Raw genomic sequence first — 27832 nt, forward strand, 5'->3', positions numbered from 1 at the left:
CATTTCAGCTTTTGACAGCGATGTGAACAACAATGCAGTTCCGTTTGTATTCAAAACGTTAATTATTAATGGTTTGTATGTGCACTTCCTTTGTAATGCACTTCTGCATTACTCTCTTCTCTCCTGCAACTTTTTTTTTTTTTTTTTTTTTACCTTGCGCAATGTTCGTGCAGGCAGTGCCGGAGGAGCATCACTGAGCTGGTGATGGAAGGCATCAAAGTGCAGCGCGTAGTGTCCTGGAATGAGACATGGATCAGAAATACAGACTTGTGCAGCCTCAACTGCCATGAAAGAGTTGGGGTTTTAGATGCTCTGGTGCCAGGTAACAGCTCCAAACGCTGATAACTCCACTCCAGCCTAGGCTTCCTTTCTGACAGATACCGTGGAGTGCATCTGTCACATCACAAAATGCTAATGAGAAGTTTAGTGCAGTGATAGATTTCCACCCAACCCTGTTATCAAGGATCTCATGGCAAGGCAACAGGCTCATAAACAATGAATGTTTGAAGGTTTATTTAATAGCTTTGTAACTGTAAGTTATTGCTGAAGATAGCCATTGGCAAGAAGCCAGGCCAAACCCCCAGCGCACACACACACCTAATTCTAGTCCATACAAGCCCACATATTACTGTAAGGATTGTAAAAATTTGAAGTGTTGTCCAGCACTAACCTAGCAGACCAGGAAAGACTTTGGCTTGTTTCTGGTTGTTTCCATAGGGAAAAACAAAAGGCTGTGGTCAGCTTTCAGGTGGCCTAGATTTATCTGGCGTGACTGCACCAATTATGCAGCAGACCTATTGGGCTTTTCCTTACCATGGGGCAGGCTTCGGGGAGGTACTGGTGGGGCCAAGATGCTCCCAACGTGGGCAGACAGGAATGGCAGGGCCTCTCTTGTTCCGCTGTCTAGGCTCCAGCTACTGGGCGCTGCTGGCACAGCTGAAGGATTGAAACAGATTTAACTTGGGTAATGTAACAGGGAGGTCTTGGGGCCAGAAGGATTGGCTTTCTGGTGTGCTCTTCAGTAGTAAAAAGGGGACAGATTCTAGAAACTTGGTGTATGGTAGGATTGAAGGCAAACAAAGGCATCATCTAATCTACAGCGTGTTAAGTTTACAGGGTACTTTGTTAAAGAAGTGACAGTTAGGTGATCACAGTGTTTGTTAGTCTGCCCATCTCCCCTTCACTGATGCCCCCCCCGGCCCATTTCTAGCAAACGTGAAGAGCAGTAGAACTCCTAAGGTGTTTTTTTTTTTTTTCCCAAGCCATTGAGTAAGTAAAAATGACACCTCAGTGACAGAACAGCAGCTAGCTCTCAGTTGTGAGCTCTTCTGCCTGGCGGCAAATGATTACAGAGCAGGAGGGAACGTGTGTCCTGAAACAGGATGGCCTGTAGCTGTATTACAGTGGCTAAGCAAAGACTGAATCTGTGGACACCTCAATCGGTTACAGAAGAAATCAAGACTTCACAGGTCCAATTTACTAAGCAACAGAGCTGATCAAAAATGTGATCACCAAATACTTAAAAACAGCTGTTTGGACGCCTTGTATTACAAGGTCAGCTGACGAGATCAAGCCTTTGTTAATCAGGAAAGGTAGAGGCAAGCGTAGTCCCAAGCTACTTCGGGGATTCCCACTCTGTGTGCTTCTTGATGGGGTGCACTGGGCACAAACCTACGGACAACAGCAAGAAGGCTTTCCTCACGACAGACGTCCAGTATGGTATGTGTGACTTTTTCTCATCAAAATAATAGTTGCTTCTAACAATGAGAATTTTTCAGGATCTCAAGAATTTTGTCGACGAAGATTATTAAAACACATCTTCCTCTCTTCCAAACACACTGAAAGACTGTATTTATTCTGAGGAGATGGAAATGCAATAATTTTATGTTTATTTATAAACGATTGAGTTTCTTCAGATTTGCCAAAGAAAAAAGGGTAAAAAAGTGATTCCGTGAGTCTACCAAAGAAAACTGAGATTAAAGATAGCTTTTGCCACTGTTAAGTTTTGAAACATGAAAAATGGAAGCCTGGAGAAACAAACATGCAGTTTGACATACGAAGAAAATTTCTCTGTAATTAAAATGCCTGCAACCATTTTTTGGTGTGTTTCTTTTCTAAAATGACTTTGAAGAGTTTCTTCAGTATTTTTGTTTCCTTCGCTCACGAACACAGGCTGCCCAAGACCTAAAATTCCCTAAGGTAAAAAAGATCAGAAAGTAACAGCCTCAAAAGACAGAACAAAAACAATAAAATATAAAAGAAAATGTTGTTTTTGAAGAGAGACTCTCAAACTGAGAAAGGTGTACAAGTGAGATACCAAGAATCTTGACAGAGAACAGGTTCAAACCAAGGGATATATCTCAACACAGGTGAGCTGGCTTCAGATGAGCTTCTTGAGCACCGCTGCTCATGCTGTACGCATGCCAGAGTGCTCTAATTTGCAGTTGGTGTCAAAAGGCTAAAATGGAGAGGGACAAGAAATGTAATGATACCAGCATCAAGTGAAAAGGACAGAACAATACCTGGCTTTCTTGGCCTGTAGAATGACTGCTTTTTGTTTAACACTGAGATGCAGCAGAAGACTGAAGAACAGAACATGGTACCCCAACGTGTAAGCCGTTTATACTGTCTGATTCCCTCATTCACTGCCTTTTGAGTGTAAGTGCTGGAAATCATCCTCAGGTCAGACAATTTTGGAGCGTGGCTGCTGCCTGTTAAAACCAGTGCTTAATCCAAAATGCTTCAGGAAGAAACCTACCCAGGGAGCTCCAGTGCTCTGTCCTAGCCCAGCTCTCTCTTCTCAACAGTCTTCAGTGGCTCAGTAGCCAAGTTCAATTAGCAGGGAAGCTGAACATGAACCATTCTGCTCTTGGTGACTGATGTCACCCTGTTGTCAGTGAGAATTACTGAGCAGTGCTTCTGTCACGGCAAGGAAGGGGGTGGAAAAATTCATGGGGCATGACTGTTAGCAAAAAACAAGGCATCCTCACTAACAAAGAACAATGAAGGCTCAAGGACTGCAAAACTGCTTGTCACTGTGCTTGTGCTACCAACCTGGCTGAAGAGCTGGGGTTCCTGTAACACCATCCCCTAAAAACAGTTACTGAATGTCATCTGCCTTTCACGGCTCCTCTGGAGGGAGTTTGGTCTTGGATCCCCTTCTCTTTGTGCTACATACTATGCTGTTGTATAAAGACTGGCTACAAATACAGATTCAAGAATTATTTCTTAACTGGCAATACATCATATATGTGCCTTTTCCAGTTCCTTCTCTTGTCCAATATGAAAAAGTTACCATGTCTGTCATGTTCATTTCAAATGCAGCATGGCTAAGCCAGAGCTCTTAATTCCTCATTCCCTAGTCTTAACTGTTGTCACCATTTATTATCGTCAAAGTCCTTTATTTAGAACTGTACGTTGGGTTTTGGTTTCCATCTCAACTGTTCTGTAAGGCTGCCACATTGTTAAAGTAGTGGATTCTGACTTATTAGAAATTCTATTAAAAAATCTGGATTTTTTTCCCCAAAGATACAGTTTAGTTCAGGCATAGCTGACAAAACAAGAATACTGACAGATGTCTGATGGAGTACGTTATGCACGTCAGCCTAGAGGACTGCAGTGGTCTTTCCTGGCCTTAAAAACGTTTGACTTTAAGACACTGTTTGCCTAGCCTATGACCATTACCCGCTTATGGCAGCACCCTTGTTTCAGATTTCAACTCATGAATTTTTGTCCACTTTTCTGTTTTTTCAGAATGCTGCTCCTCAGATCATTTTTTGAGCCCATCGCTTTGTCCATGGCACCCTTTCACAAACTTCTCCCTTTCCGTTACATCAAACAAGCTCCTTCTCTTCTTTCATTTTTTTTTTTCCTCCTCCCTGCTTGGCTATTTATCATCCTTTGCTAGCTACTGACAGACTCATTTCCCACCTATTTGCAGATCTGTCATGCCAGCCACCAGGATCATCTGGGAAATTTTCACATAAGCCTCCGATTTTTCCCATGCTGCATCTTACCTTATAGTCACTTCGCTGTTTCTCTTTAAACCCTTCCTTAAAAATTTCTTACTAAAAACCAGTGACTCGCTCGTACTTTTTCAAAGCAGTGAGTTAAGCTTACATCCCTAATGATAAACTTAAGTATAAAACTACCTCAGAGAGAGATTACAAGAAATGTTACTATTTTGAAGAATAAGCGCACATTAAAAAAAGAAAAAGATTTATACTATCCAAAGATAAGCAACAGTATACCTCATAATTTTTTGAAAATGGTCCCGATCTTCTTTTAGATATCTTCTCATTTGCTTGCTTGGGGATTTTGCTTGATAAAGGCTGCAGGATTTGTTTCGATAACAAAATGCTAAACTCAGAAAGCTTTCTGAAATAGAGAGCTTTGTGTAACTCCTTCTGTGAATGATCTAAAGTGACTGTAGGTTGGCAGAAGGCCCAGTTAATTAAACTGTTAATAAACTGTCAGAGAATGTGCTCTGCCAAGAAATGTAGAAGCCCATTCAGTCAGTACTTGCTGTAACATGACCAGAGTAATAATATTTCAGAAAGCATGCATGTTACCTAGGAAAAAGAGTACCTTTCTCAGCCACAGACAGGTTGGGATCACTGCAAGGTTTGCATGGCCCAATCATTTGCTGGATCAAAGCGCGCTGGAAATTTGGAGGCTAAGGGAGAAGAAAGCACAGAAAAAAGCATAAAAACCAAAACCAGCATAAGATGGTGCACCTGTGGATTTCTGTTCACACTTTTTAGGCAAGGAAGGTTATTTAATTAAAAAGAATCATGGAAATATTAGACTGTGTCTACATTAGCAAGTACTGCAGTGCAATAGCAGTGGATCTCCGAGTGTAACAGTGGCGAGGACAAAATATTCAACCTGCCTGTGTTCTCTGGAGGAAATTTTCTGAAGCTTACCTGTTGCTTTGGTTTTATTTGAAAGAATTGAGTTCACATGCTGAGACAGTTCTCTGCTGTGAACTGAAGTACAGTAAGTGGGCACGATTAGCAGATTCCCTTCAAAAGTGCATGCCAGCGCTGAATTAAAATGCTCATATGTAAGCATGCTATGAATTTAGCAATTTGTCCAGAGAAAGCAGTAGAAACAGGCCTAGACTGGAGATCCTGTATCAGTATATTATTTCAGCCTCTTGTGTATTTTGTTACCTCTGGAAGTCACCATAGAACTATTTAAAATGTACTTTGAGGCTAGACTGCAGGATGGAAACATGAGTAAATTAATGGTATGACTGCTTGCAACACACCAAAAGAAAAAAAGAGGACAAAGCTGAGAAGTAAATACAGCTTTAACAGTCATTACAGTTTGTATCACTTGATTACCAAAGTGGGTGGCTCTCGTGGGTGATTAATACGAAAAGTTCCATGTTACTTCTTGGACCACTTTGAAAAGGATCCTAAGTTGTGCTTTCTAAAGGTGAGAAGGGAAGCTTTAAAGTGGACAAAACAGTAAAAATGAAAGTCACCGTTTCAGGCGGTTGAACTAACATAAAAGAAATTAGATCTGCTACCTGTCCATTTTCCATGATAGCCGTGGGATACATGGCACTGCTAGGTCGGTCCCGGTGGGTTGGCAGCAACATCATCAGCTCCCGAGTGTGGCGGTACTTATCTGGTAGAGAGGGAGAGCCTGTAAACAAGTGAGAATAATCACGTACACATGACAAACAACAGCCATGTCTCCGCATGCCCAGTGATCTACTTCTCCTTCGCAATTTGTTCACATGATGATCTTACAGGACTCAAGAAAACACGGTGCTGAGCCCACTAAGCAGCTGTTGGTGGGGTGCATGGCACAAGATGAAATAAGAACTGGCATGTTACATACAATTAAGGACATACCGTGTAAGGTGTGTAAGATGTACTTGTCCCTAGTTGTGTGCTGCAAAGAGCTTTCTCTTAAGAAAAAAGTGGCAATCAGCTGTGGCTGTGCTTTGCAGTGTCTAATGCTCTTTTACCCCATAAAGTTTTGTAGAGGTATATAAATGCCATAGAATTTTATACTTTAGGATTGAATGTGACAGAAAGGGATAAAAGCTTGAGCTACTTTGTTCCTCAGTTCTGGCAGACAGAGACTGAGGTATTGCCATGTAGTTGGTGATACCATTGTTAGCTTCCTCTTTATTAAGACAAAACAAAGAATAATAATAAGCAGAACTTTCTATAAACGTGGGTGGCATTTTCCTTACAATTCCTCTGGTTAAGGTGTTATTAGTGTTGGTATACTGAGCCATTATACGATAACAGGATGTTTACCAATGCTTAGAGTTATATCAGAGGAATATGTCTGACTTTGTAGACTTATCAGTTATCTGAATATTTATCATTTAAGGTATAAGGATATTTCATGTAGGTATCTTCCTGGAGCATGTGATTCATGTCCTTCAAGATGAGTGCCACACAACAATATATATTCTGATATGCAACAGCTGACAATGGATTTGCTAGAAGAATGATTTCAATTAGTGACTTCCTGAAGTCCAGTACTACTGATAGACACATCCCTTGGGATGCACAATATTAGGCAGGAACTGATGATCTGAAGCTGCTAGAGTGAGCTTTAATTTGCACTGATTATTTCATTGTGTCACGGACACGCACTTAACAGATGGCAGCACACAGCGCATTACAGAGCCATGCCGGCTTTTGGGGAATACATGCCCCCTTTTGCAAACTTTCCACAACCACACACATTACCTTAACAGCACTCCAACATATGAGCAAAGGCATTGGTGCTGGTTAATGCAGCTCTTACCCCAGCAAAAGCAAACATGCAATTTTTGGGACTGATTCAGCACACAGTGGAAGGAACAATGTGTCCAGCAGAATGCAGGATAACCTCCCACAATTGCAACGATTCCATCAGGGGTGGAAGATCCCAGATTAATCTACGTCCCCACCCTGACATGAACAGCTGCAGAGTATCTGCATTCTAGTTCCGAACTCATTTTGTCCCCAGACATAAAACAGAAACATAATTACACAACATTATTTGCTCTTACGTACAACGTCAGCTTGGAAAACACAGTGGTATGCTTTATGCTGAGTCTCTTTTACTCACACGTCACAAATAGTCCTCTTTCTACGTAACAGATGTAAATGTGCCAAACTTCTAGGTGTGCCCAGAACTGCATCACAGCACAACCTATATGGTAAGCTTTTCCATTTTATTTATCTTACCATCCTTGTTCTTTTTTTTTTTTTTTTTTTTTTTTATCCAAGATGCAAACCACTAGCTTCCACCAGACTGTGTATTGCATGATCTGAAAAATCCCGCATGTGCTAAATCTGGTGGCAGAGCCTAGTTTACACAACAGCTCTGCTGTTTGGTGCCTTAAATTGGTAAATAACTATAACTACAAAGATTGTTGCAGATTATGCCAAATATCCAGTCTGCTAACAAAATTAAGCACGGATACATCCAAATTGGGTGCCGTAACAGGAGTGTCTATAACTGAAGCATTTATTAATAAGTTGGACAAAGAGAACACAATCACCAAGGCTCTCATCAGGGACTGGCAACATGTAAAAAACAAATTAAAACTTTTAAAAAGTTTTCAGAACAGCCAGAGCAGCCATATAAAATGCTGCAGCTTGTACCAGGGTTTGTTGTTCTCAGCATGTAGCTGGGTACACTGGATGCGTGCAGCACTGTATATACTGTTAGTGAGAAAGGAAATCCTATGCTGAAGGCAGAGGTATTTTTTATTTTTTTTTAATTTTGAAAATATTAATCCACTTGTAACAAGTATTAGTTTTAAGGAGCGAATCTGAAAATTAACATAGTTAAACTCCAAACTCAATGCATCTTTTTCTTCCCAATCCATCATTTTCTTTACTGTTATGAAAACAGTTTGCTCCTGCACCAAACTGTAACTTTCTGGGTTTCAGAAGGAAGTTTTTATGCAAGTATATGGGTTGTTGCACAGTGCTAAGGCAGGCTCTGGGACTCATTTTCTGCCCCTGAAGAAGGGGAATGTGTTGAGGAAGCAGTAGGGATGCCTTAAGAGGTCAGCCATGAAGTGCCAACTGGGAGTTTCTTAGAGAGTGGAAGAGTCCCAGATACATTGTCAATGAAATCATGGGAAAAAGAACCCTAACCCACTCATAGCTCTTTCCAGGTCTTTTTGCATTACGGTATCTGTTTAAGGAACACTGGTTTACATAATCTTTTAACTCGAGTAGGGTTAGAGCAGCGCCTCACATGAGTCACCTCAAATGAAGCCAGAACAAACATGCTGCTTTCTTAATAGGAAAGAAGCTACTCAAGGGTCAAGTGAAAACTGAAAGATGGACACTCATTAATCTGAAAAACAGACTAGTAATACCCTTCTCTACTGTTAGCATAGAATTAAAGAGTTCTTACTGTGTTCTGATTACACGCCTATTTAAGACTTTTGCTCTAAGTTGTATAGATTGTAACTGCAGTATAAGGCTTGCTGCTTTTATCTGCTGTTCAGTGTTATGATCACATCAGCATCAATACTACCCTTCATGAGTATCTTACACAAAATGTTGGATTAATGGCTTTATTATTTTCCTTAGACAAACCAAATAATTTGCTTTTGTTGTTGTTTTAAACGTCAATGAAAGGGCCACGTCTGGAAGTGGAGAATTAGAAATAAGATTTAACTTCCTGCTGGACTGTTAATGCAAATGGCCATGGCTTATTTTGGTTGCTAATGGAACTAATCTATGTCAACAAGATCCCTGTCTCCTCAGAGCAGCACTAATAGCTGAGGTCCAGAAAGGACTCTGCAGTCAAACAGAGAACAGGTGTCAAAGAATCCTGACAACAGGATTTTTTTTTTTTTAACCTCTACATTAATATCTGAACCAATGAAAAACATTTAAACATCTGAGAAAAAAACAGAAATCTTAGAAAACTGTGCTCAGCTTAAAGTCACAGGTGACAACGATGCTAAGTTGGTAAATTTAGGTGGCCTGTATGAAATGAATTGTTGGCCTTTGTGTACTTCCTGTCTGGAAAGTGGATAGCTGTAGCATCGCGACTATCGCAGCTTTGTTGGCAGTCTCAGCAGAAAGGTCACGGACTGGATGGGTCATGGAGACTGAACTATCCTCTCACCTCTAGAGGTGGTCCCTCCAGGACAGAGATGAGGCACATTGGTGGGGGCAGCGTGGGGAAGCTTGCATGGCTGCCGCCCATGCTGTATCTGTTCTGTGGATAAATAGAGGGCTTCAGCCTCCAGTGGTGTCAATCCAGCACCTTTCACCAGCACTAAATTAAAAAGAATATAAATAAATACCAAAAAAAAAAAAAAAGAAAAAAAGGAATAGAGGTGCATTGGCAGAGCTGCACATGTAATGTTTGTGAAGTACCTTGCTCAGGCCAGCAACACTGGCCTCTCATTTTCACAAGCAGCAAATTCACCCAATTCAAAAGGAAAACAAAAGGAAAAATCACCAAGGAGCAAATCAAAGTTGTATTATCACAGAGGAGCTTAGCATAGGGTTTTTCGTCATTACGAACAACTCCATTCCAAACAGCAGTGTTGCAATAACTGGGGTAGTGACTTGCACACTGTGAAACAGAGAGGATCTGGGACTTTACTAGAAATAAAATCCCATAGTAAGTGGGCAGTGTCTGGATGCTATGCTCACCTAACTTGAAAGTGAACAAAGCAGAGAAGAAATGTATTATCAAAGGCTATCAACACATTAGTAAGGGTAAAGAGTAAAATTAATATACATTTGAAGTATTTTTCAATATCATTATTTCTCTTATTGTTTCCTCATTAGCAGCCATTTACAGCACTCATCTCTGGGAGGTGCTGTTGACTCAACCATCAGCACCATGCCCTTCGTAGCATTCATTGCTTTAGTTTCTAAGCAACAGCAAAGAATACAGTTAAGAGGGAAGCTGGTGCTGCTGTGAAGTCATCAACCTCAGAAAGACTGGCACAGCCTGCCACTGCGAGCACTGGCTTTTTAAAGTGACAAATATCCTGAAATGCCATGAACACCAAACCCCCTTAGATCCCCCCTAAGATTCAGGCCTCTGATGCCAGCTGAGGCACACCCATTTAAGGGTGTCTTCCTGGCGTGGCCCTGTACTCAGTTCCATCTTCCCCTTTCTGTTATGCCACTTTCATCTTGTTACTTTACTATTTGAGATGTCATTACTTTCCTTCCAGCTCATGGTAATTAGTGAAGCTCTATGCCTTTGTTTGAAGACATCCACTTCTCACCTTCCTATTCCATCGGATCCTTCAAATAAATCACTTTGATAACATCTATGTCATAACAACAACCAGTCAATTAAGATTTTACTGCAAGATTGAACAAAAAAGCCCCAAGCTGGCCTGAGAGAAAAGGGAGGATTTTCCTTGTTAACGAGCAATAGAAACCTCCCCTGCTCTGTACTCTCTGTCCATAAAGAAGCATACAGTTCCCCTGTATGGGAAAAAGGGGTAAGATTTAAGTAATAGCCTCCATCTCTGACTGTATCCTGGATACCTTCTTCATACGCCTGTGAAAAGAGGTGTAGAAATTTTTGAACCTGCAACTGAGAATCCAAAATGAGATAAAACAAACTTGAATAGAAGTTATCAAAGTCAGAAGATTACACAGAATACTTTTGCTACAGCTGTGAGGCTTGGGAAGAAAATGATTAGCTATATCAAGACCAGCTACTACAACAGCAAAGGCAATATAAGCATACCTAGAGTCTCATTTTATATTTTTCCTTTCTTCAAGCATTTCTCAGCAGGAAAATCCTTCTTTGTCTCTATTTATATCTTTCAGTGTTCACTGTATACATATGCTTCTGTATACACAAATTTCTGCTTAACTGCAGTTCTTTTTTATGCCATAATTTCATTAAGTGCCTAAAATGAAAATGTTGCATGTCTTCATGATCTCTCTCTTTGAAGTACTGTACCAAAGAATATTCTTCTTTTCCTCTAGACTGCCTGTCACAACTTCATAGCAGAACAACAGAAACTATTATGAAATTCAGCTGTCTGAAACCAGCATGTATCAGAAATACACTCCAAATACTGCTGAAAAAAAAAGATTAAATAAATTTTTGAAAAAAACCAAAATGTTTAAATCATTTTTGATGAGGCAAGCTCCAAAAAAGAAACAGTGGTCTATTTCAGTACAGGTTGTATTTCAACCAATATGATAAGGAAGCTGAAAGACTTAGGGGGTATACCTGCAGTTCCAGTTAACCCTTCATTTGGGTCCATCCATTCTTACCTCGTGCACTGGAAGGGGCAGAGTTAATCATCTGGGATGGTGCCGAGTGGGTAGAACTCAGGCTTGAGGTGGAAGGGCTGGCCTGGGACAAGGATAAAACAGACACGTTGGTGACTGAGCCTTGGTACCTGGAGTTAGGGTAAACAAGCTGCAGGAGGCAGAGAAGAGAACTGAGTGGATCAGATTTTTACCTATCTCAGGTTCCCCAGTGTGACCTCTGTCTAGGAAATAGCTTCAGTGCAGGCCACTATTAATCTGCACTCAAGACTTGGGGACTCATCTCAGCCTCTCACAAACAAGAACAATAATGCATGTGTGTTGAACAGGTCAGATAATAACATGCTGACTAAAATCTCACTTTTTGAAAGCAATACTATGATCTTGGACAGCAACTTTCACTGTATGAATACAGAAGATTTCTTCCCAAAGTAAACCCGGATGAATTACTCTGTCGTCTTTCTTGAACAACCTCAGATTCTCACTACTCGGTTCTTCACAAAAATCTCACTGGACAGAACCAAGCGTGTGGATAGGTACATTGCACTCATAAGTGTAACGCTCCAAGCATGCTCAGTGCCATCTCTAACAATTGCTTCTGGGTGCGCTGGAGCCGTACCTGCATGTGGTACATATCCTCAGCAGTCTCCCCCACAGAACTGTCTGTCAGGATAACCAGGTTTCCTGTTTCGCTGGAGGTGTGTGATGACAGAGAGGATGACGAGTGTCGGACTGAACCAAGCATGTTCAGTGGGCTAGAACGAAAACAGAGAAAGAACAGGGGCATTATTATTTTTTAATTTGCGTTTTAATTTCTGAAGTCTGATTTTTTTCCAGGTTGGTTAAATACCTGCTTTAGGTCATCTCTACATGTCAAACACTTTTGAAAGTATCAGGCCAAATAAAAGCTTAAACAAATCCATAAATGTGAGTAAATATGAAAGAAATGGAAATAAGATTATACTTAATATCACAGTGTGTAGGGTGTTGAATTTCAGAATCCAAGGCCAGGTTAACATGTCAGGATACATATCAGCTGTTCAGAACATTCTGAAACCACTCTCATTCTTAATACCCAAGTAAGATGAGTGGGAGCAGCTTAATAAAACATTCCAAAGGAAGCCAAGCACAAGAGACAGGCCAAAATGCAGTTTTTCTTACTGCATTGTTGGGCTTCTGCATTGCAGTTAAAGTCAACTTTCTAGCTGACAGTAAATTAATACAGTCCAACTGGTGTGCAGTCTGCACTCTAATCTTCCTCAGATTCTTTTTTTGTCAGTGTGAATCACATCCACAAATACATACTTTGTACACTATAGAATCTCCCCATTTTACCCTAAGAACTAAAAAAAAAGGCTTTACAAAGTGATGAATTTTGAGAAAAAGAATTATATCACCCAGATACCTAATGTCAGTTGCCAAGACACTAAAGTAGTACAAGAGCTACTCAATTGTAATTTTAAAAAGGGAACCATGGATCCTGTAACTCAGGACCAAGTTTACACAGCTCTTTATGCCAGGCTAAACTATGTAGACCCACCAAGGGAAATAAACATTGAAGAGCCATTGAAATTTCATAATCTGAGTGACATTCTTTTCACTGTTTCTCAGGCTGGCATGGATACGTACATTTTCAAATAAGCAGTTTTGGCTGGATATAAAAACTCTGTTTTGACCTGAAAAATCCCAATTTTTGTCCTCAGTCAGTTTTTATAGGTGGTTCTTCTGTTTGAATAAACATCCATGTTTTCAGCTATTTCTCTGAATGCTGAGCTATTTTCTGGTATTCTGATCAAACCACCCTTGGCAGCCTCTTATATTTGGGTTCTGATTTGATTAAAACTCTAAAAACAATTACGCAAACATTTTTGGAGTCTTAAAAATGGGCACATATTGAGTTCAGTTTCTAAACCAAGCAATACAATTTTCCTTTCATGGTAGATAATATTTATTTGCCATTTGCATAACAGAAGTATGAGAAGTTGGAACCTCCAAAGTCAGATTGAATCTGGAGAGCTGAGAAGAATCTGAGTGGCAGATGTATAAGAAAAGAGATGAAGTAACATCTGGAGGTATTTAGGATATGCTGCAAACTGGATTTCTCAACATTTTGATTCCATCCTCAAACTTTAATAATTAGCTTTGAACGAAAATAAAGGATGCTTATACCAAAACTGACCCTCCTCCTCCTCCAGTACTATTAATTGCATCTTTGACCCTCGAATCTTAATTCAACAGTGTGCAGAGATCTTTGATATTTCAGCAGAAGAAAACAGGGTACCTGTGTCGATGCAACAGCTTGATGCTCTCTGGGCTCATTGGTCCGTGTGAAACGAGAACATTGCCGCGTGGTGTACTAGTGCCAGAACAGGCTGGACTCAGCTTATCCAAGCCAGGTAACTCCTGCACATGAGACACAGAGTCTTTTAATTACTATAGATATTTTAGCTAAATTAGTCGTGAGAAAATTACAATGTTTTCTTCTCAGAAAAAATCTGATCTGTTTCCATGTTCTCTGTAATCATCTACAGTTACCTGTGTTTCCACAGGATAAAGAGCTTCAGCATTTTATATCCCTATTCTCTATTTCTAACAATACTTTCCAGCCACCATTTCAGGAATTTTGGAGAAAAAGAGAGGTACTGTGTTGTTCAAATTGCAGCCATCTCCATTTTTTTCTGAAAAGAAACTTGAACTCAAAAATACAGATCTTGTCTAAATTCTAAAGAAAGGCAATGAACACAGGCTGGACACAGGCTATAACCTGTATGGATCTCATCTGCTGAAAGAGAAAGGCTGTATTAAAATAATTGTGGTGCTGCTATTTCTGGTCATCCTTGCATAGTATTCACTCCTAAGAGCGGAGGTAAAACCCTTCAAGGTAGAAGCTTTTAGAAAATACTTACTTCAGTTGGAAAGTAAACTGCTAACACATTTCAGGTAATTCTTTTACATTATATGGAAAGGTGCCCTTTGGTTTCGTTGTGATATTGTTCAAGAAAGTGATAAGAATTACACTTGAACAGGAAGAGGAGAATGCACTGCAATTTCTGAGACCCATCTGGCAAAGATGTCTCAAGTATAGCTGTCACAGAATACTAATGTACAGCAGGGCACAAACGGATGGAAAGGTACCTTTCCTAGAGGGTGATACTTGTATTTCTGGTATATAACAGGTGGTGTGAGCCATGCTCTGAAGGCAGTTCTGTTGACGATATAGGAAATGCAAACCTATAATATTGCGTGACTAAATCAAAGTTGGAAGCCTGAAGTAACCAACAGGAATTTATGTTGCTGTCTATATAAAAACACTTCTGGAGGGCCTAGTCCATGTCATGCTAGTCAAACTATGACAGCTGTAAGAGCTGAACATCTAATGTGCTTTGTTAATCTTTCTTCTTCTGTTTTATATTATTTTACGACAAGCCTGAAAATTGAACTTTACAATTGTTCTGTGATATTAAATGAAGATCAGCTTACATGGTACAAACTGGATCGCATCATCTGGAACTGGTCTATCAGTTTCTTATGCAGAGGGCGCATTTCTGGGTGTACAAATTTCTCATGGACTGCCAGACCCACTCCTAAAACATGTACCTGTTAAGAAGAAAACAAGATGACAAAACTACATAAATCAGGTTTAAGAGACAGAATTGAAGCCTGTCACTTAGGTCCGTCACTGTGTAAGGGAGTACTGTAAAATATACCACCGTTCTGTACAAGACTGCTGATAATCAAGTAAGCCTAAGAGACCTGGCAAGTTTATATTACTTCAACAAATACTTCAAGTGTGAGACGAGTACATTATGTCACGTTGGATTACGTTTATTAGAGACAACTGTAAAAAAATTACCAGATTGATTGTGTCTCCAGCAGTTAACAGCACTGAGTCCTCATACAGATAATTCATTGTGACCAAGAAAATTCCTTCCCAACAGTGTCAGAAAAGGGGTCAAAGTTGCCAACAGAGATTTCAAAACAAAGGAGGTTCTGATAACTGAGCTGAACAGTAAGTGTTCAGCAGTGTTCACTCCTTCTATTGCTCATTATTTATTTATAAAGGTCACATTTTCAAAGGTCAAACATACAATATTAGTAATTGAAAGAGATTATATAAGTTCTCAGATGAAAGAAAATAGTAATGATCGCAGGCTTAAGATACATGTAATTCCCTACATGATCCAAACTCAGTGCAAACAATAGCTAATTAATTTTCAAACATCCTCTTGAGGATTGAGGGGAGATAAGTATTATCTTCATTTTACAAATGGGAAATCTGAAATGCAGTTAAGCGATTTGTTGACAAAGCAGGCCTAGTAGCTCTGTAAAGACTTGGCCACATTGTTTAATGGGGTGTATTTTGCCAAACCTTCCATTAACAGGGATGTCATTTTCTGATTTCACTCCCATCAAAGCATCCAGCAAGCTTTATCTACCAAGATGTTTCACAAAGACACTAAAGAAAAACAGAACTGTAGATAGTATAAATAGACATTAAGTTTTCCCATGTAGCTCTGCCAGTTTAATCTCAACCCTGACCTGTCCTGACTCTGATTATCTTTGAAATATACTAGGAAGACATAATTCAAAATGCCAAAAATGAACATCAGGCCTGAAACGTGACAAGATGTCTAGTAGATAATAAATGGAGACAACAAAATTCATGTTATGCTAGCAGAGCTTCACCTAACATTACATAAAATGAATGGCTTGTTCATAAACTCCTCGGCCATCTCCCCTCCTTTTTGTTTAAATGTACTTTAAATCTCCTGTACTGAAATTCTTTGCTTCTGAATGAATCAGTTGGATCTGGTGTGTTTAAACTGACTGCTGATGAATCCAGACACCAATGTTCTTTTGTGTCTGAAAAGCAGTACCTGTTCTTGCATGAGTTCCTTGAGCTGTGTGATCTTCTCTGCATCTGCAGGGTGCTTTGTGATATAATCTTTATCAAAAAAGGCCTGTAGGAAAAAGAAAAAAAAAAAGCTTTCTGCTTATTGGGAGATACTCGTCATAACTTGTCTTCAAAAGATGAGAGGAAAAGGTCCAGAAATCTTAAGAGAACTAAATATATTAAGCTAACAGCAGCAGCTCAATTTTATCACTTTTAGCACTCTGGGATCCAGGTAAAGCTACAGTATGAGTGTTATCAACCTACATGATTCTGTTGCTCATTTAAAGAAAACAGTGTAAAATAGCATAAGACAGTCCTCAGCCCTGAAGGATCATGAATCTGATCGTATTTACTTATGTGACAATGATGAACAATACCACTAAACCTTTTATCATCCAGGGATTTGAATTTTGTATCGTTTCCTTCAAAAAAAAATCCTTAAATTAAGCAAGTAAAGTGGTAACTAAGCTAAAGGAAGAAGAGCATTCTCTGCATGGTTTGCAGGGAAGACATGTCCCAGACCCCTGGACTGCTGCTGCCATTTCTCAGTATCTCAACCTAGACTTACCTTTTGCAATGTGGAGTTTAAGTAACAACTTGCCAAAGAGCATAACAGATAACATACCAGCTAACATCATGTAACTTTAGGGTCTCAGTGAGTCTGAAATTAGGCTAGCAAAGACAATGGTTGAGTAGCATGAATTAGCAGCTTTTCCTGATTACAGGTCCAAACAGTCTCAATTACCATGAATTCCACTGCCTCTGCTGCAAAATGGACTTATAATGTAAGCAGAGTAATAAAATAAATAAATTCTGATACATTCCTATACCTGCCAGGTCAGGGCCTCCAGGTAAGCCAAGATTTATTCTTAAGAAACCCCACTGTCAACCGTACCTACGTGGTATCCCAATTCTACATTTGGATCCTCTTGTTGACAAATGGCTATGCAAGTGCTGATGCAGAATAACCAAGCAGGGGGTTTTAACCTTATATTTAGAAAACGTCCATGAAAATTTCTTATCTTATTAAACGATACTTTCTTTGAAACAACAATGGAAATAAAATTGAAAAATGTCGATACTATATTCAGAAGTAGAGCCCCACTTACCTCCTGGTATCGTGCAATCCCTCCATTCACAGCTGCATCAATCACTCCATTCAAACACATGCTGAGAAGATTAATGTTACCATGCATTTGTTTATGCTGGTACTGGCTTATCAGTGTTCTCAGCTCCTGGTTTTTGTTCTCAACCACTTGAATGGCATTTTCCAAAGGACTTACTTCAACCTCAAAAGGCAATAAAACACACTTTAATTCCATGGACACTTCATTGTGATTTATTACCTTCCTTATAAAGAAATGATACACTAAGATGGTTCAGTGATCTCTCTTAGTTTTTACTGCTAGAAAATTAGCTACATTAACAAACTTTATTGTCAGTAACACTGTATTTCAGGTCACTGAGTTGTGATAACTTCTTTCTGCAAACTAACATTATGGTAACAATGCAATTATTCTATCTTTCTGGCACTTTCTGCATTATGCTGTCATGTTCCCTCACCTAATTCCCCTGGTTACATTCAGCAGTTATTCAGACTAAGTGGTGGAAAAACGACATACTTAATTGCTGTAAACCTCATCATTTTAAACTGCAAGATTTCAGACAGAAGTTAAGTTGCCTATCCCATGTCCTTAGTAAGTCATCATTTCAAACCTCAACTGTAGGAACTATAAATGTTACCAGTTCTCTTCTCTCCACTTCAAACCAACGAGAAATCCCAGGCAAACTGTGAGTCAAGGTCAGAGTGGTACGTTCAATCCACAGGCTCTGCAAAGAATAATTGAGGATGTGAGGTACACAGTGAACCACAATCACATCATCTATACTCTTACCACAGGTGCTAAGGGGGTAAAGGTCAGAGAAGAATATATTAACCTCCTCCTAAGCAGTAACATACTTTGCAGAATGTCATACTGAATGTCATTTAAATTCCGCCCCCCCCCAATAAAAATCAGTGCGCTCTATAGCAATACATTCAACATCTCTGTTCATCTCTGTTAATTTCCAGAGGTTGAGGTTGGCTACCAGTTCTGTCATGGGAACAGAGAAGATCTTGTGAATATCTACGGCAGTAAGAAAAAAAATCCAGCCAAACAAAAAACCCATCCTTGCTTCAAAATGCATTTCTCCTGGCACTAAAATGACTTATCTTTAAAGTGGACAACATTTTAATCAGATCAGATGCGTAGCCACCAACAGCCACTTGTTGTTTGTGTTATAGTATCTTTGGCCATCATATCAGGATTACTTGAAAGGCTCTATTAGTATAGAATAACACAAGAGTAGTTGCCTTGAAGAGACTGACACTTAAAATACAGCTTGCTGACTACTTGTACCTTAAATTCATTCTCCTTGTCCTTTGGGCCTTTGTGGAAAGGCCTATCATAGCGGAATTTCCGGATATTGTTGACTCTGTAGAAGCTCTTTATGCGATCAGGGACACGGTCCATCTGTAGCACATCTATATTGTCTGGGATGGGAGTGACTGCATAGATCTGTAAATCTGCAAATTGTGTAGTCAAAGAAAGCCATGGGACATAAAACAGGAAAAGCTCTCTCTACTATGGAAAGGAACAGGATTGTGAATTCAGAAAGTAACACTCCCTTTTGTTTTCCAACACCCTTCTTTTGCAAGTGAAACAAGAACACACTAGACTAGAGCTACTAGGACAGTCTACGGAGTGGTACTTTACAGCCAGATTAAACAGAAAAAGATACCTGAGGATGCAGAGAGTACATACTAAGACATTCAAAAATATCAGGTTGGACAAAACAGTTAGTTCCTATTAGTTTTAATTAGAGCTAGGTGCTTCATTGCTGCAGGCACTTCAGTAAATCTTTGTGTCTCTACGTATTTAGGAAACTATCTAGTATTTACCTTTGATAAATTTTGCCTTACTTCAACTTTGTCTGCAAACATTTGTTATCTGATGTTTATCAGTTTAGTTAAACAGGTGTAACCTTGGTATTACAGGCAAGGTCCCTCATAGGTTTGATTACACTCACAACATACACATACAAACAAACCCTCTGTCTATGAAAGTATCAATGTTACATAGCAAAGAAGAGTGGAAAGCACATTAAGGAAAATCTAGTGGTAAATGCTAATCAGTTTCAGAAGATTTCACTTACTGACAGTGTTCTTATGGCTAAAATCCTGTAGTATCCTTGCTGGTGCCACACAAGCCAAATGGCAGTGTTCTTATAAGTAAAATCTCCAAAGTCTCTGCAGACCCATTCATTGTTATGTGGTTCAGTCCTTAAATATACACAGATAGCATTGCATTGGTTGAAAGAAACTGCAGTACTGATCGCCAGTGAGAAGTAGTAAATTCAGAGCCTTAGTTAGAAAAGAGTTCAAGTAGTTTAAAAGAAAAGTAGGCTATGAGAAAAAAGCTGAAGCGAAAAACACAATGGAAAAATAACACTTTTAAATTACTAACTGTTCCCAACAAATGTTCTCCAAGAGAAGGCATCAGACCGTATGATTAATGAAGTAAAATGTCCATTATGGCAATGCCATTGGTAAAGGGAAAGGCCTGGATGTGATCAAGCACTCTCTTACACATTGAACGCGACCCGCAGTACTCCCTGAATAAAAGGCAACAAATCTCTCCAACGCTATGTTCTGCAGTGTCTGCTATAGACAGGTGTATGGTTTTGTCTGTATCCAGCTCTACCCAAGACAGTTATGAACTGCGATATCCACGATGATGACTTTTCAATACTTTCCTCACTGTGCTCTACCTAACCATAGCTTGCCCTTTTCTCTGAAAGGATACACTGGGCATCGCACTGTAATATAGAGTCGTCTGGGTGGTTGGGATGCTGCATTGCAATGGCTTGTGGAAACTCACTCAGCATCCTCTGCTGGAAGGCTTCCAGCCTCTCATAGTCGTGGCCCCGACACACATATTCTTTATTCTGCAAGAAGGACAATCATAAATTAGTCTCTCTAAAAGTTAGGTTAAATTCTATTGTTTTTTTATCTCACTTTGAATTTTACTGCTTCAAAAAGCAAGGTATGTGACAAAGTCAATACACTAACGTGAGAGTAAAAAGTACTGGTAACACAGCTCGTGTATTTTACTCCTCTCTTTTTCATTACAAAGTATTTCATCAACTGATAAGTAGAACGTTCCACTGATCTCTAACAGAAAGGTACCTCTGCTCCCTACACATGTAGCATTCAGTCCTATGGTTTTGTCTGATTTGCTTTTCAGGTAACTGAACAGGGACTATTATTTAATTGGACTATACTGAAACATAGCAAGCAATACTTCAGACTAAGTCACCAGCTTGGCTGTTCTGCACCGGGAAAGCTGCCATCAAATGCAATCTCCATGAGCTGGATAAAAATTCTGAGGATCTCACAGGACAGAGGGAGCTAAATGTTTATCAATTTACCAGTTAGAAAGGAGTCATAACAAACATCATAAAAATCATTGTTTAATCGTTGCTGTATTGTCATACCCATACAATCCACTTCTGATCATGTCGATCATCCTCAGGAACGCTCCTTGTCTATAGTGGAATAATATGGAAAAGCCTTACCAAGAATTCTGAGTGGCCACTTAGCCCTAAAAGCAATCTCCTCTTGATAAACAAAATTTCCCTTCTGCCAGTGATGGAAAGCTTGCATTTAAATATGCCTCTTGAGACATTAAACCATTTGCTCAGAGTTCTTGGATGCTTTTGAAACATCTTGAACTCTGAACAGCAAGATACAGGATCTCTATAATCCTCAGTGTCATAAAGATTGTATTCCACTGTCTGAACTATATTGCCACAAAATACAATTTTGATTGGTGTTAATGTTGCCTGATGCAAGACCTATCAAAGCAGGCAAAACTCTGATTCCAGTAGTTTTAACTCTTATACACATTACAATAGCTATAAGTACAGGGTGATTTTTCACCAAAAGAAAAGAAAAGAAAAGAAAAAGAAAAGAAAAAGAAAAGAAAAAAGAAAAGAAAAAAGAAAAGAAAAACGGCAAACAAGAATAGTTCCCCCCATTCTATTTCTTGCATTTAAGCAGCTGCAGGATATGCAATGATTTTTTGCTAACTGCTTTGCAAAAGGGTTCCAGCAGAGCAGGAGCAAAATGAAAGAGAAAGCAGCAAAACCCAATCATAAAATATAGTTAAGGAGTGCAGTGTCTTTGGCTTTGCATTTCATCTTTCTGGAACAGACCGCGTGTTCCATCTGTGACGTGTCACTTTGTATGAACCAGTCACAGAAGCCAATGAACTGGGAGAAAACCTGCGTGATGAATCTTGACGGTTCAGTCTATAATGTCCAAACTGCAGCTATTATTAAATTTGGAGTGAGTCCATAGTTGAAGGTGAATCTCTTCATGACACTGCATATTCTGCTTTTGATTGCAGCAATTGAGAAAACGGTAAGCCTATAAATAAAGTTATTATGATTCTAAAAATAATGCCCTGAAAACACTTCAGGGCTGAATTTAATAGACTCTTCAGACAGATGCCAACACAAGATCTCAGAATGTAGCTTGTCAGGCCTTACTTGAACTTCTGGTAGGTGAAGACAAGAACAGTTTTAATTTATGTAGGAAGGCTAGAAAGAGATGCAGAATTCATGGCAACATGAGCAATGACTTTTCTAGACAAAAGGTCTACAAAATCAAAGATGTAGAAGTAAGTGGTTATTTTCTGTGTTACGCTATACATCAATAGAAGACTAAATGAGAGAAATGCATGAAGTTATTTGATCACTTTAAATCACTCCTGTATCCATTTAAAAATTTTAAATCCATGTAAGTCTTTTTCTTCTCTAGAATGGCTGCTATGAATCTCTTTACGGTGTGATCCATGCAGATGTGACTGCTAATGGGTTTAGTCTGTGCTTTGCAATGTGTAGGCTGTATGGATCATTAGAGAGAGAAAGGAGGAGGGTGACTTCTAATGAGATTGCTACATTAGTAATCTGCTATAAGAAGTACTGCTACCAAATATAATTGCAGAACTAACAAGGATTATAATTATGTATGTTCATGTCTGCTGTTACTGTCTCCAGCCAAGTACCCATACCGATACACCATTTCAGAAAAGTGCTGTGCACTGAAAACTTGTGCAGTGTTAAATGCATAGGCCAATCAGTTCAAGACAAAACTGGGGGATCCATAATAAAAGATAGCTAGAGTCACTGATATTACTTCAGACGTAGGAACATTTATACGCTGTAATGACTTTGTTGTCATTTATGTTTGGAAACATCTGTCGTTAGAGATTAAAAAAGAAATTGTTTTCTCTGGAGATCTTCATAAAAGAGGAGCTTCATATGCAACACTTGCTTTTCCTCAGATTCCTTTGCACACACTTCTTTGAAGTGTTGGTTCAGGATCCTGAATTATGGCACTGTTCAGCTTTACCTTTGAGTTACACAACACTGCCCTTTATCCGCTGATACTTCCACCTTCATTTCCAACTTGCCTTCACTTCCCCTGGGCGTCCATTAAAGTAATATAATTAAACACCAATGTTTAAATCTTGGTTAAAAAAAATAGAGGGAAATTTAAGAGTGCAACTTTCAAAACATGTACCTTATGAAATAAAAATGGTACACGCTTTTGCTTTTTATAACTTCTTACTGTGTGACTCAAGAGCGGTGCCATCTCTTGTCAAACCATTTCTTCAAAGAGAACACAAAACATGCAGCTCCAGTCCTTGAAAGCATGCTTCAGGTTAGCTAGTCCTGTCAAGCTAGATGGCATCCACCATCAATCTTCAGACAGTTTTTACAGAAGTTGTCAGATTATATTCCTTCCTTGCTCTGAACCAGCAAGGAGGAGTTGTATGAACAAATACCCATTTTACATTTTATTCCTCATTAGGAAGGGAAAGTAATTTCACTTTTAAAATGGATTTCAGACCCAACTGATCCTGTATACACCAAAGACAAGAAGATCAAAGAGAGGATGTGTTCCGAGAAGCTAATAGGCTTTTTGCTTAACCTAGAAAAATTTTACTTGTAGATAGCAGAAGAGTATCATTAGTCTGGTATTAGAATCACTCTGTCACGTGAGATTTTTTTAAAGCATGATAATTTGAGATGATGAAAATTTGTTGAGTAACGACCCAACATTGCTGTGATAGAGCATTTTGCTTAATATAGAGGCAATTTTTGCTGATCTCCAGATTGTCAAAAATACGCATAGGCATGAGTCAAATTTCTGATGTCTGTTCCTAAGAATGCTCCCAATGAACCACATCCTTCGGTTCTGACAGAAAGCTATTTCTACTTGCACAGGTGTAAAATATAAACTGAACAGCAGATGTCCTATCTCCACAGCTGAAATTCAAAGCCTTAAATGCTACTCTGAGCCCGATCACTTTGCCATATTTTGTATAACTCTGGCTTACCCGCAGGAAAAATGGGAATTTTCGACCATAAAAACCAACTCTGAAAAATTCAGGTTCCAAGCGCTGCTGTTCCATGATATTATCATAATAGGTAGCTTCCATTTTCTGTGAATGAAAAAGTTAGTTGCTATCAGACTCTTAAAACTGCACTTAAAACATTAGAATCTAAAGTTACACTAAAATATTACATTATTCTTTTGCACACATTTTTAATGAAGAGTGAAATTATTTTAAAGATTAAAATTATTAATTAATCAGTCTACATGGTGGAGCAGACTATATCATCACCATGCTCATTTTACATTTTGGGAGGTATTATGAAAATTTTTCTGTTGTACCTCAAATTAAACAGGTCTTGCACGTAATTCTCTTTGCACTACAGAATTAATGGCAAAGCTGAGATTAAGATATCTGTTTGCCTGGCTCCCAGTGTCCTTTTCTACCTGTATTCTCAACAGCTTTCTACAGCTCAAAATCTATACTGCCGTCTGAAAAATTTTATCAGTTCAATGGGGTTTGCTTTAATTGAGTTGAGGAGCATGAAACAGTATAAAACAAAATTAAATCTTCTACAGCTCTGTATACCAGCATGTTTAACATGGAAGAAAAGGGCGGGGGGGGGGGGGGGTGGAGGGTTGAAAAAAGGACTTTATTTACAATTACTTGTTCCATAGCAGTGTGCTGGCATTTCCATCAAGAGTGGGATTTCAAGACCCCTTGCCAAATTGAATCTCTGAAATGCTCGTAAGAGTTTCTCTATAGCAAAAACATAGCTTTTTAAAGAGAAGCATCACTTTAACATCATTGCTTCCACTGCAGGGAACCCTAACAGTAGCTTTGACTTTGAACACTGCACCAAGCTTTTGTTCTTGGTTCCCACACACGTTATCTCCTTTTGTAAAATGGAGAATGTCCCAGAGTTGTTGTGGGAAGAAAAAAGAAATGGGCTGAATGATGTGAACGGCACAGAGAAAAACTTAGAGTGGGGAGAAATTCAAGTCATTTCAGGTCAACACAGATTTAGGGGTCTCGAACAGAAAATGTATGCATTGAGCATAAACAAAGAGCTGAGATGCTCCTCACCTGCCAGTTGATTAAATCCAATTAATAAAGAGGCAGAGAGAATAGCTAATTTACTGATGTTTTAGGAATCCCTTGGTGCACTACTAGACTAAGACTTGTTAATAGGTTTGTCTGCTCATCACTCATGATCAGTTTAGCAAAGGATGTTTTATGCAAAAATAAACATAAACAGGCAATGGCAAACCAAGATCCTCTGCATGTGTTTTCCATATACTCATGAGAGTTACAGTTGGCAGACCTAGAATTACTTCAGTAGGCCTACAATATCATTGGAATGAATCAGTGGCAAAGGAGTCTTTTTTTTTCTTTTTTTCCAATTGAGAATTTTCTGACAGGAGAGACAAAACTTCCTAGACAATGGAAGAGATTCTGCAAGGAGAGGAACTGCTGCTACTTACCCGAATCCAGCTGAGGCTCTGGTAGTCATAGAGGCTTTCGTACTGTATGGCCAGCTCTCTGCACAGCGGGATACCAAACTCCCAGCTCTGCAAAACCAAAGCAAATCACGCTCACAGTGACTGGCATGTTATCACCAACTCAGCTGAGAGGAATACAGAAACTTGTTTTAGGCAATTCATTAGCTATGAAATGCCAGGGATTAGATATGAAAATGCAATGTGATGAAACAGTTTCCATTAAATATCAGATTGATTCCTTCTTCAAGATGGTAACAGAGGCACATATTCCATTGAAATTACACGCAGGCACTGCTTTTACTGACAGTTTACTCATGAGACTGGGAACTTCTCTGGAGAAATATAACTAACAAATTTTCTTCCTGTTAAATCCCCCCCAAGCATCTCCTCTGCTTTCTGCACTAGAACTCCCTGAAGCAAAGACTCTTGTCATCTAGGGCATAGCTCCGCGGCAAAGTGCTCCCCTTCCCAGGGGTGCTACTTCCTACTGAAAGCATAAAACCATCAAGCGATAGGAAACACTCAAATGCAGAGACAGAACATTCTCAGAACTGAGCTGCATTATTGCACTCAGTATCTATATTCAGAACCAAAAGCAAAACCCACTTCTTTAACTTACAGTCTGCATACACCAAATCTTCTCAAGCACATCATATTCATGGCCCTCAAGGATAAGGAAGAAGGAGATTGCGTTTGGGCATGCCCACACAGAGAGGAAGCTTCCCTTGTTACCTGTTAACTTTTTAGAGTGTTCATTTTATACACCCTTGAACTGAAATCTCTCCCATCATCTTGCACCTGCACAGACTGGAAGTGCTTTGGGGGAGTGATGGTTTCTTACCATAGTTATGTAAAGGATCTGGAACACAAAGGTCTCAGCTGAGGTTTGGTTAGATTAATTTTTATGCACTATTGGGTTAACTTGCCTTTTTATTTTTTAAGCTTGGACTGTATTACAATGAAAACAAAATTGATGTCAGTTATACTGTCCTCATCAGTATTAAAAAGCATAATATTGTACATTGTTGGTAACAGTAATTAACAGTAGTGATGTAAAATATTAGCACTTTATATGGAAATAGCTTTTCTGGTTCCATGTACCTTCACTTAAAGAAGAGAACCTCTGCATCATTTGAGTTAATGTAGTAGGCACTTTGCCATGCTTCCCTTTATACACATGCATTCAGTGTCTGTTCTCTCATCCTTAATACCAAAGTTTTTTTTGTCCTCTGAACAGCAAAAACATTATCAACTTTAAGAATTTCTTTATTAAAAGAGAGGATAATTTGAAAAACTAAGTAGGAAAAAATAACATTCCTACATCTCTTTAGCTTCTCTTTATTATAAAAAACTTACATAAGAACTTGCTGAGTAAAAGATTCCTTCAGGATCTTTTTTGATATTCTTATAGTAGTAGTTTGGGGTGATGGGAAGCCTGAGATTTATTTAGATAATTACAATACGTGCAACTGAAAGACCAGTTACTGAACAACTCAGATTATCACTTGGAATTTTGTGATCTCAAATTAACAGGATTTTTGCTGTGGGCTGTCAAAGTCCATGACACACAAATAGATACATCGAATTTTGATCATTGCCCAATTAAGTGTTTATATTTGCAAGCACAACTAGCACTGCATGCCCTTTTTTTTTTTTTTTAAGATTTCAATAGAGTTTACAGTATCAGTACATAGACTTCTGGTGATCTGTATTTACCTGAAAGAACGGAAAAGAAAATTCTCTTCTAGAACACCTGGCTAGGAATAAATGGCTTTTGTTACACTGGACAGAAGCAGAGTCTCACTTCCAAATGTGATGCTGTGGCTAAAGCATTACATAATTCTGCAATCTGTCTTCTGGATGGAACCAGAAAGCTGGCTATCTTCCCTTACAGTGATCCTAAAGGTGTAACCTTTTTATGCTCCTTTTCTGATGTGAATTAAATTAACAATATGTAACCACATCTCATTTCTCTTTATTTAGACAAGCTCTTTCACATGTACTCTGATACTATTTCTGTCATCCTAGCTCAGGCTCTCTCTCTTCCTTTCAATCAGATTTCAACACAGAGAAATTGTACCATGCCAGCTGAATACTCCGATGATAAAGATGTGATATGTAAGTGGAAGAAACACAATATACAGGTAGCTTCTTAGAAAAGAGAGTTCATAGATATTTGAAAATAAAGCAGAACGAATGGATATGAGTCATAGGGATCCTCCTTTTATAAAATTGGTAATGTTAATGAGTACTATCTTCACAATGTAGAAATTGAATATACAGTTCTGTGTGCTAAGTGTTACTTTCCTCTAAAGTATCATTCTTCCCCCTCTCAAATAATTTCCTAATGTCTCCACTGTTAATTTCATTCATTACTGCTTTCCCTTTTGCTGATGTCTGATCTGTTTGTATGCTGTATATTATATCCTTCACTTGTAAAGCTCATTCATCTGAGTTTTATTTCAACCTTCTCCTATGACACCAGCAACTCTCAGCTGAGTGCTGTTGACGGCACACAGGAAGCAGATAGACAATCAACATCTATGAATGGGAGCCTTTATTTACTCACATCCCAACGTGCAGATTTCTTTTGGAAGTGTGATTCAAATGAGTGTGCACAAGAGAAATTAGTTCAAACGTTGTGTAGAAAGAACACAATGTAAAAATGAACTGCTTTGGAAATGTAGCACTGGGTCTCTCGCAGCACTTGGCTGAATACATGCTGTGATGCTGTGAAGGGAGCTG

At 39.1% G+C, this 27832-nt stretch overlaps 1 protein-coding gene and 1 long non-coding RNA gene across 23 annotated transcripts in view; one reads left to right on the top strand and one right to left on the bottom strand.

Moving 5' to 3' along the window:
• LOC308200478 overlaps positions 1-27832 on the top strand; it is a 49344-nt gene that overhangs the window by 9098 nt on the left and 12414 nt on the right. The window contains exon 2 of the long non-coding RNA XR_013955622.1: positions 27145-27205. This is a non-coding gene — a long non-coding RNA (uncharacterized lncRNA). The remainder of the gene's footprint in view (positions 1-27144; positions 27206-27832) is intronic.
• DOCK3 (dedicator of cytokinesis 3) overlaps positions 1-27832 on the bottom strand; it is a 223989-nt gene that overhangs the window by 4625 nt on the left and 191532 nt on the right. For 12 of the 22 annotated variants that reach the window (XM_080606288.1, XM_080606289.1, XM_080606284.1 and 9 more), the window contains 16 exons: positions 25070-25156; positions 23589-23693; positions 19986-20127; positions 18540-18706; positions 17884-17970; positions 17250-17429; positions 16124-16207; positions 14727-14843; positions 13528-13649; positions 11866-12001; positions 11250-11331; positions 9115-9267; positions 5537-5655; positions 4588-4675; positions 814-936; positions 154-236 (listed from right to left, as the gene is read on the bottom strand). In XM_080606288.1, coding sequence (XP_080462414.1) covers positions 154-236; positions 814-936; positions 4588-4675; positions 5537-5655; positions 9115-9267; positions 11250-11331; positions 11866-12001; positions 13528-13649; positions 14727-14843; positions 16124-16207; positions 17250-17429; positions 17884-17970; positions 18540-18706; positions 19986-20127; positions 23589-23693; positions 25070-25156 — 1875 coding nt within the window. The remainder of the gene's footprint in view (positions 1-153; positions 237-813; positions 937-4587; positions 4676-5536; positions 5656-9114; positions 9268-11249; positions 11332-11865; positions 12002-13527; positions 13650-14726; positions 14844-16123; positions 16208-17249; positions 17430-17883; positions 17971-18539; positions 18707-19985; positions 20128-23588; positions 23694-25069; positions 25157-27832) is intronic. The other 10 variants (XM_080606283.1, XM_080606287.1, XM_080606295.1 and 7 more) reach the window with 8 other exon arrangements.

Source organism: Anser brachyrhynchus (genome assembly GCF_964034855.1).
Source record: "Anser brachyrhynchus genome assembly, chromosome: 10".
NCBI classification, from domain to species: domain Eukaryota; kingdom Metazoa; phylum Chordata; class Aves; order Anseriformes; family Anatidae; genus Anser; species Anser brachyrhynchus.